This window comes from Pseudorca crassidens, chromosome 13, assembly GCF_039906515.1.
Source record: "Pseudorca crassidens isolate mPseCra1 chromosome 13, mPseCra1.hap1, whole genome shotgun sequence".
In the NCBI taxonomy this organism is placed as follows: domain Eukaryota; kingdom Metazoa; phylum Chordata; class Mammalia; order Artiodactyla; family Delphinidae; genus Pseudorca; species Pseudorca crassidens.
In genome coordinates, this window is record NC_090308.1 from 42,882,567 (window position 1) to 42,898,195 (window position 15,629).

Here is a 15,629-nt window from a genome sequence, read left to right on the forward strand (position 1 = left end):
AGGACAGTGTGATAAGAATGATGAAAAAGCTGATGTTCAGGAAACTATGGGCCAAAGCAACATTGTAGTTTTCTGCTTAATAAAAAAATTACCTTTGATTGGAGAAATAAATGTAAAATGGTAAAATACATCAAATCTTCACACAGTTTTATTAAGTAGGTGCTTGGGTAGTGTGGTGCAGTGGTTTCCTGTGGAGTCAGCTAACACTGAGCGTCAGCTCCACTGCACTGTTTTGCACGGGTTGCTTTGTCTCTGACCCCAAGCTTTATATCTTCAAGTAAGGTAGTAATAATATATCACTCATAAGGTGTTAAAGAAGATTAAATGAGATATGACGCACATGGAACAATTTTCCTGGTATGAAGTATAAGACTTTACCACTTTACCTAAAATTAGTAATAATATCAAATGACTTGCTGACCAAAAAAAGATTTGAACATTAAATGTCTGTTATGAAAATTCTTTATTTCCATGTTACACTGATGTTTGTATTGCAGAGATAGAAAGTTTTAAACATATTTTAAAATATGCAATGGATTCGAACTTGATAATATTCTGGCAAACTAACAATATTCATATTCAAAACATCTTTATTTCATAAGCTAGAAATATTCCTACCTGTTACAGGTTGTGTGTTCTATGTGAACAGGAACAGGCTTAGAGGTTAGAGGTGTGAGCTTTTCCTGCAGGATACCTGGATTTGAATGCTAGCTCTAATCTGCTACGTGATACTGGGCAAACTACTTGACATTTATGTGTTTTAATTTCTTCATCTATAAAATGGAGATCATAATAACAGTAAATATCTAGTCAGGTTGTTATGAGGACTAAATAACACATGAGAGTGGTTGGAGTAATCCATAATTCATGTTAAGAAACTTACAGTTGTTAGCTATTTTTACCTTCATAGTATCTAGGGTGGTCATGATGATGGGGGTGTCCTGCCCCTACTCTTTGCTCTCCAACCTTTGTCCCTGCAGCCCAGCGACAGCACATATCTTTGTGGTTTAGCGCAAAGCTGTATAACGATGACATGCAGATTACCAATCTACTTCCAAGGAGGTATGCCGACTACACACCTCTGGCAGGACATGTCACCACTGATGCAAATGAGACATGCTCTTTACTTTAAGCAACGATTTTATATTTTTAGATAGGTTGCCAAGACATATTTCTAAAATGAGGATAAGGACAGCATGAAAGATAGAAAGGAATTCATAATTCTTGTCCAAAATTAACCCTTTGATCCCTGAAACCTACTAAAGTACAAGTAAACTTTTATCTTCACAAGTATTTCCATTTATTTGTGTCAAAATTTTTTCTCCTATACACAAATCATCAAAAAATTTAAATCTTATAACTGATATTTTATTTAATATTTACATAGTCTTAGGACAATAAATTTTCACTGTAGCATACTTTGCAGTCTTTATAAACATACTTTTGCTCAATTTTCTGAGAATAGACACCACATTACAGAGAGTAGGAGCAGAGGCAAGGCTTAGCTCTAGTAAGGTCAGTGAGCAAGTGGGGGAAGGGTGGCAACTGCCCTCAGTGACACTGTGATGGGGGCAGAAAGCAGGCCTCTCACCTTCAGCCAGCACCCCGCACTGGGGTCAGCTTATCCCTAGGAAGTCTCCATCCTTCCTGCCTCAAGAAAGTAGGTGCTTAAAGTGCTTAGCTTCAGCCCCACCCATCCTTCTAAACTGACAACTTACCTGGGGAACCTGGCTACTGGCTAAGAAGGTAAAAGGCAGGGCCCAGATGTCCTCAGGGGACAAAGAGTATTAGTCCCTGGAGCTCATGATGGGGACGACTGGGAATGAATTTAGAAACCAGGGGTTATTTAAGTGTCTTGAATACTGAATGAGAAATGACCTACAGACCAGTTTTCAAGTTGGCAGGTAAGGAAGTCCTTGGAAGCTAGCAGAGAAGCTGAAATAAACTATTGGAACGTATTCATCACTTCTCTTTTTTTTCTTTATTACTGTCTCCATCTACCCTCCTCACCTGGTATATTTACACAGTAAACATCTTCTTGATATGTTTGTACGTAAGCTATCCTCTCCACAAAGGTGAGCCAACAATACCCTTCCCCAAAGAACTGTGTTCCCCGAGGTCCCACAGACTTCCACAAGTTCCCCCACAAATTGCCACATGTTAACACCTACTGGAGGTGTCTCAAATCTGAAGTCATAATATCACACATTATTTCTATATGGTTAAAAAAACGATGTGATAACCTTGAGGAATGTGATGGGAGAGGAGAATAGTAGGAAGTGGACACACTCCAGGAGACTTGAATCAGCATCTGAGAATTATCTTCTATATTTTGCCTGTTCTTAACTGGGAGAGTAAGTCTGTCATTAGAATGAACACTGGAAGTTGCTGTGCATCTCTACTTATCTATCAATAGACCTTTTTATCAATGTGTCATTTTTATTTCTAGTTTCTACAAAAGCCCATTACTAAAGTAATACAGGTGGACATTGTTAATCATATTCCTCTATCTTTGCACCTCAAAATATGAACCGACTTAAACTTACTATGAAAGATGTTTTCCTCAAATGCTAATAAAAAATGAACGTTAATGGAAAGAAGAATGTAGAAATTTTATGCCCTGATTTAATAATGGATCCTACTATTAGTCAGCAGATAGCCAGCAAATGACTCTAGAAGTTCAGAAATAGAGGAGGATTTAGCTTTAGACTTTACTACGTAAGCACTGAAAGTTTATTTATAAACTGAATTTTATGAAACTGTTTCTACCTTAATTTGCAACAAATTTTGCAACAGAGCACAGTTTTACAATGGAGAGGAATCTTTGGAATCTTCCAGTGGGGTCCTTGCATTCATCTAGGCATTTCCCCCTCAGTGCTAGGAACAAATTCTGTCCTAGAGAAGTGCTTGATGACCAGTTACTGAAATTAAATAGAACTAGAAAATATAGAAAATATAACGCTTATAATTAAAGAAATTGCATGTGATAGACACATTCTAGTATTTTCTTCCTTGATACTGAGTTTTAAATAAAAATAATCTTTAGTCTTTACAGGTTTATTTTACCACCTTCTGATTATGTACTATCATGGGGATGGTAAATAATTAATTGGAAAGTCTTTAATCGATGTTAGTAAATGTTTGTCCCTCCTATAAATCAGTCAATTATGTTTGATTATGTAGATTTCTATTTCCTGCGAGTGCCATGAGATTCCCAGTAAATTGAGATATGGAACCAACATATCAGAAAATCAATAGAGAAGTATCTTTAATTGATACCTTGTCCTTAGAAATGCATCCTTGGTACACAAGGTGTTGAGCACTGGGGAATTCTGGAAGAAGTGTTCCAGTTTTTGAGCTAAGCGAATATTTACGAGTGAAGCCACCCTATAATTTAGAAAAATGAAAAGAAATAAATCATTATCAATTGTTTGACTCCAAAATACAATTCTAACAAAATAGAACCTTACAAAATTTCATTCTTTTTCATCCTGCAAACCATGACAAGTTAGGAGATTTGGGTAACTGTTTATTAGATCAAATAACTGAATAAACTAGACATTTCAGCAGAATTACTGTTGCCAAATCATAAATAGTTTCACAGTCTGGATATTTTTCTTATAGTTTGGATTTTAGTTTTAGACACTTGCCATTTTTCACAACTTTTAGAAATTTAATTTTAGTTCACAAGTTTACATTTGTTAGTGACATAAGTTTTGAAAGATCTATTTTTAGACTACTGAAATTATTTTAATATGAAAGGATCAGAAATTGCCAAATTTACTTATGGATTACCAAATCATTTATGGATTAAATAAATGAGATGATAATAAGTTAATTAATTTATCCAACCTCAGAGATAATTAATGGTAAAATTGTAATTGGAGTCCCAAACTAGTACTCTGGATTTTCCCATCTCAATCTTCTTCCCCCTGCCAAATTCAGATATTTGTTCTTCTTTTGAATCCTTTGGGGAAAGCATACCTCTGGTAGTTTTCAGAAAATTAGAAAAAATGACAAATAAGTAACATATAATACTGCAGTGCTAATGTACCTACAAGGAACACACACAGAAAGAGAGAACGCATATTCATGACGGAACCAGAGCCTTAGCAAATCAGTCTCCCAGGTCACAACTGATTGTTCCTTCTCCACAAACAAAACTTTAACAAATTGGATTCTAGTAAAAAGTTTGGCAAAGAATAAAATTGTGAATATGGTAAAGGAAGTAAAGTGTTCCTGGCAAGGACCAAATTTCATTCTTTCTCATAGTTTTCCTACATTTGCTTCTCGAGTTTTTGTGTTTCTTTGTGTGTCTTTGTCATACTGAAGATGTTTACTAGACAAAAGCTTTATTACTTACATAGGTAGATTGGGTCCCTACCCTGTCTTATCATTCCCAACATTTGTAGACTCTTACGGAATTATCATGATAAATCAGAAAGAAGTTGGGGGGACTTTTGAGTCCTTAAACACCAATTTCTTATTGACTGATTTGATATATACTTTCACACAAATTTTATACTAAAAGTGCAGTAGAATTTCATTACTTTCAGGTTAGGTTTTAGTTTTTAGCCTTGTTAATCTTTATTTTCAAGTATGGATAGAAAAGGATTATTCTGATTAAATAATTTTAAAGAAATTAATAAAGAACTACTACATAAATATCATAAACTGAGATAATAGCATGGTTGATACAAATTAAATCAGTCTTAATTCAAGATATGCTTCAAAGATTTTTAATTGCTTTGGGTTGTCATTTATGAGCATCAATTATCATTGTGCCGACAAAGAATGGTACTGTCAATGAATAGGGAAAAATAATAAAATGCAAGAAAATAAAGAATTTAATCTGGAAGGAAGTGATATGGCAAAATATGAAAATAACATTTGATAAACATTAAAAAATGCACCTAAATTCTAACTTTAGGAAAGCTTACACCTTTTTCTTATACCTTTTCTCTTGGGTGGAATATCATGTTTAATTTAGCATAATTTGGTGAGATTGGAGAAGAGAGACAAAGAAATAGAAACCAAAAATGACAATACATAATGTACATGGTGTATTAAAGTTAGGAATATGAGAATAGCCTCATTTCCATGAAACAAGTATAATTAGTAATCAAAAATCTTTCTACAAAGGAAAAAACTGGCCCAGGAGATTTAACAGATGAATTTTCTCAAACATTCAGGAAACAAATCATTTCAAACTGAAAAGATTTTTTCCATACAGTGAAAAAGAAGAACCACTTCCCAATTCATTTAAAAACTTTTATGCCAGAATTGGACAAGGACAGAAAAGGAAAGAAAAATTATAGGCCAATCTTGCTTAATATCATACTTGAAACAGTACCAGACAAAATATTAGCAAACCAAATCCAGCAATCTATAAGAGTGATCATGGCCACCTTAGGTTTAAATTGATCACATTAACAGAAAAAAAATGAGAATTATATATATTACATAACCATCTCAATGGATGCAGAAAAAGCATTTGTTTAAAATCCATCTACCATTCACTACTTTTTCTCCCTCTCCCCCTCTTTCTCTTTCTCTCTCCCCTCCTCCATGCTAGAAACAGAGGAAAACTCTTTAATCATTCAATAAATATTTATCAAAAACCCACAGCAAATATCATCCTCAATGGTAAAATACTATAAACATTCTCTTAAAAAACACGAATAAAATAAAGTTCCCTACTGTCCTATCTTTTATTCAACATTGTATGAGTTATAGCCTGAGCAGTAAGACCAGAGAAAGTGATGAAAGATTAAATATTGAAAAGGAAGAAACAAAACTAGCATTATTTGCAACTGAGTTGGTTAATTACACTGAAAACTAAAGCAAACTGCACAAAAATTGTTACAGTTAACAAGAGAGATTTTCAGCAACGTTGCTGAATACAAAATCAATGAAAAAGTCAACTGAATTTCTAAAATCAAGAAACAAATATTAAGAACATACAATGAAAAGATACTGTATAAAATAATAACAAATATTAAAATAAAGTTGAAATATCAGTAAAGGGATAGAAAATCTAAAAAGAAATTCTAGAGCTGAAAAGTACAATAACTTAAATTAAAAATTTATCAGAGGGATTCAAAGGTATATTTGAGTAGGCAGAAGAAAGAATCAGAGAATTTGAAAAAAGGATAATGGAAATTATTGAATGAGAAACAGAAAGAAAAAAATGTAAGAAAAGTAAACCGAATCTAAGGGACCCATGGGAGATTAACAAGCAGACCAACATATACATTGTGGGAATCCCAGAGGAAAAGGAGGGGGATCAGAGAGATTATTTGAAAAAATAATGGCTCAAAACATCCCAAGTTTGATGAAAAACATGAATATAAACATCCAAGAAGCTTAATAAGGTCCAGTTAGGATGAACTCAAAAAGATGTACAGCAAGACACATTATAATCAAATTTTCAAAAGACAAAGACAAAGAGAGAATCTTGAAAGAAGCAAAAGAAGTAACTCATCACCTACAAGGGATACTCAATAAGATTATCAGTGGATTTCTCAGCAGAAACTTTGAATTACAGAATGACATATTCCAACTGCTACGAGAAATAAATTGTCAACCAAAAATCCTATACTTGACAAAACTGTTTTTCAGAAGTGAAGGAGGAATCAAGACATTTGCAGATAAATAAAAGCTGAGTGAGTTTGTTACTACTAGACTTGTTCTACAGGCAATGCTGAAGGGAGTCCTATGGGTTAAAATGAAAGGACACTAGACAGTAGCTTGAAGTCATACAAAAAAATAAAGATTTTAGTAAAGGAAAATACATGGGCAATTATAAAACTAGTATTATTGTAACAACAGTTGTAAGTGTACTTTCTGTTTTCTACATAATTTAAGAGACATTTTTTAAAAACAGTTATTAGTATAAAAGCTAATATTATTGTACCTTTGGTTTGTAACTCCACATTTTGTTTTCTACAAAATTTAAAGACTAATGCATTATTTTAAAAAACTATTATTGTATATTTTTGGACACACAATTTGTAAAGATCTAATTTTGTGACATCAGTAACTGAAAGAGAGACAGAGCTGTAAAGGAGCAGAGTCTTGTATATTATTGAAGTTAAGCTGGTATAAATTCAAATTACAGTGTTATAATTTAGGATGTTAAATGTAATCCCCATGGTAACCAATAAGAAAATAGTTATATAAGGTACAGCAAAGCAAATGAGAAGGGAATTAAAATGGCTCACTACAAAAAATCAACTAAACAAAAAAGAACAGTAATGCAGGAAATGAGGAGTAAAACTGCTCTAAGGCATATAGAAAACAAATAGCAAAATGACAGAAGGAAGTCACTCCCTATCAGTAACTACTTTAAATGTAAATGGATTAAATTCTCCAATCAATCAAAAAAAAGTCATTGGCAGATAGATTTAAAAAAAAATTATCCAGTTTTGTGCTGTTTACAAGAGACTCACTTTAGATCCAAAGACACAAATAGGTTGAAAGTGAAACATTGGCAAAAGCTATTCCATGCAAATGAAACCAAAAGAAAACGAGGTGGTGAGGGGCTACTCTAATATCATATAAAATAGACTTTAAGTCCCAAAATATTATAGAAGATAAAGAAGGACATTATATACTAACAAAAGATTCAATAAATCAAGAAGATATAATAATTATAAATATTTACACACCTATTACAGACCATCAAAATATATGAAGGAAAAAAATGACAGTATTAAAGGGAGAAATAGTTCTACAATAACAGTTGGAGATGTTGATACCCCACCCTCAGTTATGCACAGAACAACAAGACTGAAGATAAGTAAGGAAATAGAGGACTTGAGCAGCACAATAAACCAACTAGATCTATAGACATAAGCAGAACACTCTATTGAACAACAGAATACACATTTTTCACAAGTGAACATATAACATCTTCCAGGAGACACCATGTATATTGGCCATAAATTAAATTTCAATAAATTTTAAAAGATAGAGATCATACAAAGTATCTTCTCTGATCACAGTGGGATGACAGAAGGAAAACTGGAAAAATTAACAAACTTGACAAAATTAAACATACTCTTAAACAACCAATAGATCAAAGGAAAAATCATAAAGGCAATTAAAAAACATTTAGAGATGAATGAAAATGGAAACATGACACAAGAAAACTTACAGGATGCAGCAAAAGTAGTACTAAGGGAAAAAATAAGAAAGATGTCAAATCAACAACCTACATTTACAACTTAAGTAATTTGAAAAAGAACACACTAAACCCAAATGGGTAGAGAGAAGGAAATAATAAAATTTGAGCAGAGATAGATGAAATAGTAGAAAAACAATAAAGAAAATCAATGAAACCAAAAGTTTGTTCTTCAAAGAGATTGAAATTGACAAACCCATAGGCAGACTGACTTTAAAAAAGAAGAGAGAAGACTCAAATGACTAAGACAAAAAATAAAAGATAACCGTGTCTACTGAAATAAAAGGATTTTAAAAGAGTACTATGAAGAATTGTACATCAACAAATTGGATAACTTAGATGAAGTCGATAAATTCATAGATACACAAATCCTACCAAGACTGAATCACAAAGAAACAGAATATCTGAATCAGTCTACAGCTAGTAAGGAAATTGAATCAGTAATCAAAAATCTCCTGAAAAAAGAATGGATCTGGACCTGATGGCCTCACTGGTGAATTGTACCGAACATATAAAGAAGAAATAACACCAATATTTCTTAGTTTTCCAAAAAATTGAAGAGGAAGGAACACTTCTTAATTCATTCTATGAGGGCAGCATTACCATGATACCAAAGTCAGACAAAGACACTTCAAGAAAAGGAAACTACAGACCAAAATATCTTATGAACATTGACACAAAAATCCTCAGCAAAATACTAGCAAACCGAATTCAGCAGGATATTAAAAGGATTATACAACATGACCAAGTGAGATTTACTCCTGTAATGTAGAGATGGTTCAGAACACAAAAATCAATCAATGTAATACACCACATCAACAGAATGAAGAAAAATTAAACGCATGATTATCTCAATTGATGCATTTGACAAAGTTTGACACCCTTAAAAAAAAGAGTTTGACACCCTTTCATAATAAAAACACTCAACAAACTAAGAATAGAAGGAAACTACCTCAACATATTAAAAAGTCATATTAAAAACCCACAGCAAACATCCTACTCAATGGTGGAAGATTGAAAGCATTTCCTTTAAGACAAGGATAAGGCACAGCTGCTCGTTTTCACCAATTCTATTCAACTAGAAGTTCTAGCCAGAAAAATTAGGTAAGAAAAAACAAACATCCAAATTGGAAAGGAAGAAGTAAAATAATCTCTGTTTGTAGATGATATGATCTTGTATGTAGGAAACTTTAAAGATTACACACACACACACACACACACACACACACACAAACTGTGAGAACTGATAAATGAATTCAGCAAAGTAGCAGGATACGAAGTCAACACACAAAAATCAGTTGCATTTCTATAATATAACAATGAACAATCTTAAAAAGAAAGTAAGAAAACAATTCCATTTACAATAGCATCAAAAATAGATAAAAATTAACTTAACCAAGGAGATGAAAGACTTGTACAATGAAAACTACAAAACATTGCTCAAAGAAATTAAAGAAAACATAAATGAAAAGACATCCTGTGTTCACAAATGGAAAAACTTATTGTTAAGATGCCAATACTACCCAAAGCAATCTATATAGATTCAATGCAAAATCCCAATGATGTTTTTTGCACAAATAGAAAAATCCATCCTAAAATTAATATGGAATCTCAAGATACACCAAGGAGTAAAAACAATCTTGAAAAAGGACAAAGTTGGAGGATTCACACTTCCTGATTTCAAAACTTACTATTGATACAAAGCTACAGCAATCAAAACTGTGGTGTTGACACAAAGACAGGCATATAGATCAACAGACTAGGATAGAGAGCTCAGAAATAAACCCTTGCAAAAAATGCTCAAAAAATTTTGACAAGGATGCCAAGAATATTCAATGGGGAAAGCACAGTCTTTTCAACAAATGGTGCTGGTAAAACTCAACATCCATGTATAAAAGAATAAAGACAGAGCTTTACCTAATACCACATACAAAAATTAACTCAAAATAGATCAACGACCCAGATATAAGACTTAATATGTGAAACTCAGAAACAAACAGGGCAAAATCTTCACAACATTGGACTTGGCAAAGATTTCTTGGATATGATACCAAAGGCACAGGCAATAAAAACAAAATGAGACAAATTGGACTTCATAAATATTACAAATGTTTGTGTGTCAAAGGACACTATCAACAGAGTAAAAAGGCAATTTATGAAATGAGAAAAAAATTCACAAACTGAATATCTCAAAAGGGATTAATATTCAGAATATATAGAGAACTTGTAAAACTTAACAAAAAACCAACCAACCTGATTCAAAAATGAACAAAGGACTTGAATAGACATTTGTCCGAAGAAGATATCCCAGTAGTCAATAAGCACATGAAAGATGTTCAACATTACCAATCATTAGGGAAAATCAAATCAAAATCAAAATGAGATACCACTTCATCCCCATTAGGATGGCTAGTATTAAAAAAAAAAAAAAAAACCAAAACCAGAACATAACAAGTATTAGCAAGTAGGTAGAGAAACTGGAACCCTTGTACACTGTTGGTGGGAATGTAAAATGTAAAATTAGCAAGTAGGTAGAGAAACTGGAACCCTTGTACACTGTTGGTGGGAATGTAAAATGGTATAGTGCTGTGTAAAACAGTATGATGGTTCCTCAAAAAATAAAAAATATAATTACTATATGATGCAGTAATTCCTCTTCTGGGTATATCTCCCAAAGAATTGAAAGCAGGGTCTCAAAGAAATATTTGTACACCCATGTTCATAGCAGCATTATTCACAACAGCTAAACCACGGAAGCAATCCAAATATCCACTGAGAGATGAATGGATAATCAAAATGTTGTATATACGTACAATAGAATATCATTCAGGCTTAAAAAAGAAGGAAATTCTGAAATATGCTACAACATGGATGAACCTTGAGGACATTATGCCAAGTGAAATACAAATACTGTATGATTACACATATGTGATGTACCTAGAGTAGTCATAATCATAGAGACAAAAAATAGAATGTTAGTTTCCAAGGGCCGGGGGAAAGGGAGATGGGGAGTTATTTTTTAATATGTATAGCCTTTCAGTTTTGCAAGAGTAAAAGTTCTGGAGATAGGTGGTGGTGATGGTTGCACAATAATATGAATGTACTTAATACCACTGAACTATATGTGTACTTAAAATGATTAAGATAGTAAATTTTATGTTAATTATATTTTGCCACAATAAAAACAATCAAAAAATCAATTACAGGTTGAAATAAAGACTTGTGTTCAAAGAATAAATAGAAAAATATTTTTATGATCTAGATTATACACAGATTTTTTTAAAAGATACAAAAATGCTAATCATAAGGTTTAAAATGATCTTCATCAAAAGATACTATAGAATGTTGAGCCATGCCACCAACAGAGAGAAGTAATTCACAGCACATAACCTACAGGATATTAGTATCCAGAATATATAGTATTTGAACCAAAGTTTTAAATAGAAAAATTATGTGATCTGAACAAACGTTTCATAGAATAGAAGTGACCGATAAAAATCCCAAAGGATATTCAAGCTCATAATTTTGATGTAGTTATCAAAAACAATTTTCAAGTGAAAACCACAGATACCATTTTACACCTATTGGACTGGCAAAAACTCAAATGTCATTCAATGCCAAGTGTTCCTGAGAATACGGAGCAAAAGGAATGCTCACACACAGCTGGAGAGACATAAACTGATACAACCATTTTGGAAAACAACTTGATATTAACTAGTAAAGTTAAACATGAGTACGTATATCCTAAGACCCGAAATTCTACTCCTGCACATGTGCACCTGGACAACATTCCGAGTAATAATGTTTTTCAGGCAAAAAGGAAAAAATTCTCCCAAACTGGAATGAATAAATGTGCTGTGATATTTTCATACCATGGAATATTAGCAGTACAAAAAAGGTACTAGAACTACACCTATTAACATTGATGAATTACAAAACCTAATGTTGAACGAAACTAGAAAGTCATAGGGAAAAATGAATCCATTTTTATGTAGGCTAAATAATAAATAATATATTGGTGATAACAAACTGGGCAGTAATAAATGATACATAATATTTACTATTTTAATCATTTTTAAATATATAGTTCAGTGGTACTAAGTACATTCATATTGTTGTGTAATCATCACGACAGTGTTTAATATTCACGGTATACATTCATAAGTGATCAACTTTAAGGAAAGACAAAGGAGTAATTAACACCAAATTCTGGAGCGCAGTAATTTCTGGTAGGGAGGGGGAAGTGATGGGGTGAGGGCACACAGAGAACTTATCTCTTTTCAGCTATGAGGTAGGTCATGAGTTTTCATCTTATGCTTATTTTAAAAACTCTGTGTGGGTGTGGGTATGCATGTGTTACAAATAATGCATTACCCAATAAAAATGTTAGAGTGCTATGGAAACACACTTAAGGAACAGAGTATATGTCTTTAATTCTTATTTAAAACTCTCATGTTGATAAATTACAGTTTTGTGCAACAGAAGCTAGCAACACGTGTGGAATATCAACAGGGGGCAAGAGTGCCTAAAGAAAAAATTCAGAAATTAAATTTGGATATGTTAACAAATGCGTACATGGTATAAATCAAATAATAATATTCTGTCTAGAACATGTAACACAAAAAGAAAGGAGAGATTGATAAGCTGGGAAAAATTAGAATATGATCATTTTAATTCCACTAGTAGATTTTCTATTTTAATTACACTAAAAGAGGGGCCAGATCTTAGACCAGCTATGGAGGTCTGGGTTTTGTTTTTTTTTTTTCTCTCAACTGATGACTTCACTACTCTTGGTTGAACTATTAAGAATCTTATTTCCAAAAGAAAACAAGAAGGAACCTACAGAAAAGAAACATATGATTAGAAGACAAGAGGGTCTGATTTATGAGGAAAGATTAAAGGATTTAAGCTGCACAGTTTGGCTAAGTGATGACTAAAAGAGAGCATGATAACAGTCTACAAATATTTGAAAAGCATATACCAAGGAGGGAGGATTTGCTGTTTATCTTGGTACAAAGTTGTTAAACTGGCCATGAATGGTTGATGTTAAGGAGAAGGAAACTCAAGCTATCAGGGAAACTTCCTGGTTGAAATGTATGAAATCAAGGGACTTATTCCCTAGGAAATAATGGCAACTTCAATACTAGAGCTACTTGGAAAAGAAAGGCTTCCTTTGACCAGGACAAAGTATTAAAACTAGGTTTCATTTGTTTTTTTATTCCTGGGAATTAAAGTATTCTGAGACTTTATCTAAGACATTTTTGAAATCTGAACCACTACATTTATGAATAAAAAATTTAAAACAATCAAAATTCATACCACTGACTGATAATTACTCTTAATTTCCTTCACATGTTTTGTTTTGCTTTTGTTGCTGTTGATTTTGTTTGCTTTTATATTATGAACTATTTAAAACTTTAAAAAAGGTATAGGTAAAAAGTAGTAAATACTCATGCACTTACCATCCCAATTAATATATTAGACTTTTTTTTTTTTTTGCGGTATGCGGGCCTCTCACTGTTGTGGCCTCTCCCGCCACGGAGCCAGGCTCCGGACGCGCAGGCTCAGTGGCCATGGCCCAGGGGCCCAGCCGCTCCGCGGCACTTGAGATCTTCCCAAACCGGGGCACGAATCCGTGTCCCCTGCATCGGCAGGCAGACTCTCAACCACTGTGCCACCAGGGAAGCCCCAATATATTAGACATTTGAAATATTAAAGCAGCCTCTGTAGCCCTCCCTAATCTTATTCCCTTCCCTCCCCATAAGGAATAATTAATGTTCAGGATTTGGTTTATATCATTATTATTCAAACCTTTAAAAATTTACCTCATATGTAAATATTCTTAAATAACATATACTATTGCTTTAAAACTGGTACCATGCAGTATGTATCTTTCTACATTCAATGAGCTTTTTTCATACAACTTTAGGTATTTGAGATGAACCTAATTTGATTCTTATAGCTACAATTCACTCATTTCCAAAGCAGTATAGTATTTTCCTGTATTGAATATATAAAAATTTATTTTCCCACTATATCATAATAGACTTTTATTTTTTGGTATTCTGAAATTATAAACAGTACTGCAATGAACATCCTCATACATGCCTCCTTGTGCACGGTGTAAAGTTTTCTCTAGGAATGCAGTCATAACGTGCGTGAACTTTCAACTTTTCTAGATATTGCCCCTCCTACCATTCATGAGAGTCCCTCTGTTCCACATTCTTAACAATATTCAAAACGCATATTTTGATACTTTTTAATTGCTGTTATTCCAGTAATGGTAAAATAATTACTTTTAGGTTCTAATTTGCATTTCCCTGATTAAAAATTAGATATGTTTATTGGCAGGGATAGTATTCAAAATATTTATTGAATATATGTTATAGAACCTGGTCAGTCAGAATGGGCACCACGAGCACCAACACTATTTATCAATCATTCTTTTTCATCTTGTGTGAATTGCCTGTTCATATACTTTGCTACATTTCTATTGGGTTATCTTTTTATTACTAAGTTGATCACATATTCTAAAACGGTGCCATCTGATAGAAATTTCTGTAATGATGAAAATGTTCTATTTTTTAAAATGTTCTATTATCTGCACTGTTCAAATACAGTATTTACTAGCCAGCACTTGAAATGTAAATAATGTGCAGAGAAACTCAGTATTTTATTTTACGTAATTAACAGCCAAGTGTGGCTAGTGGCTACCATACTGCACAGCATAGTATTTATAGATATTAATCCTCTATCATCCAGTTTTATTTACACATTTTACATATTTTTGAAGCCATATAAACATATATTTGTTTTTGCATCCTGTTTTTCTTCCTAATTAACATTTCTCCATGTCATTAAAAGAGCCCTTTAATAAATGATATAATATTCAGTCCCATAAAAGTCTTATAAATTATGTAATCTTTTTTTTTTGTAAAAAGACTTTATTTCTTTTTATTGCTGAATCATATTTCCTTGTATGGATATACCAGCTTTTGGTGGGGTTTTTTGTTTTTTGTTTAACATCTTTATTGGAGTATAATTGCTTTACAATGGTGTGTTAGTTTCTGCTTTATAACAAAGTGAATCAGTTATACATATACATATATTCCCATATCTCTTCCCTCTTCCATCTCCCTCCCTCCGACCCTCCCCATCCCACCCCCCTAGGTGGTCACAAAGCACCGAGCTGATCTCCTTGTGCTATGCGGCTGCTTCCCACTAGCTATCAGTTTTTATGTAATCGTTTTTATTATTAGTCATTTAGATTGAACACAGTTTTTCACTGTAGTCAATAACAATTTTGTCCATAATATTTTTTCTGCATTTTCTATTATTTCTTTATATGTGACCCATACAAAAGTGAAATTAGTGGGAGAAAGAGGATGAACACTTTAAAAGACTTGAACACAGATCTTGCAGTTATTTTCCAGAAAGTTTGTTC

At 32.9% G+C, this 15,629-nt stretch overlaps 1 protein-coding gene across 1 annotated transcript in view; it reads right to left on the reverse strand.

The window, feature by feature from the left end:
* RFX6 (regulatory factor X6) overlaps window positions 1-15,629 on the reverse strand; it is a 56,604-nt gene that overhangs the window by 17,686 nt on the left and 23,289 nt on the right. The window contains exon 6 of the mRNA XM_067702279.1: window positions 3,280-3,387. Coding sequence (XP_067558380.1) covers window positions 3,280-3,387 — 108 coding nt within the window. The remainder of the gene's footprint in view (window positions 1-3,279; window positions 3,388-15,629) is intronic.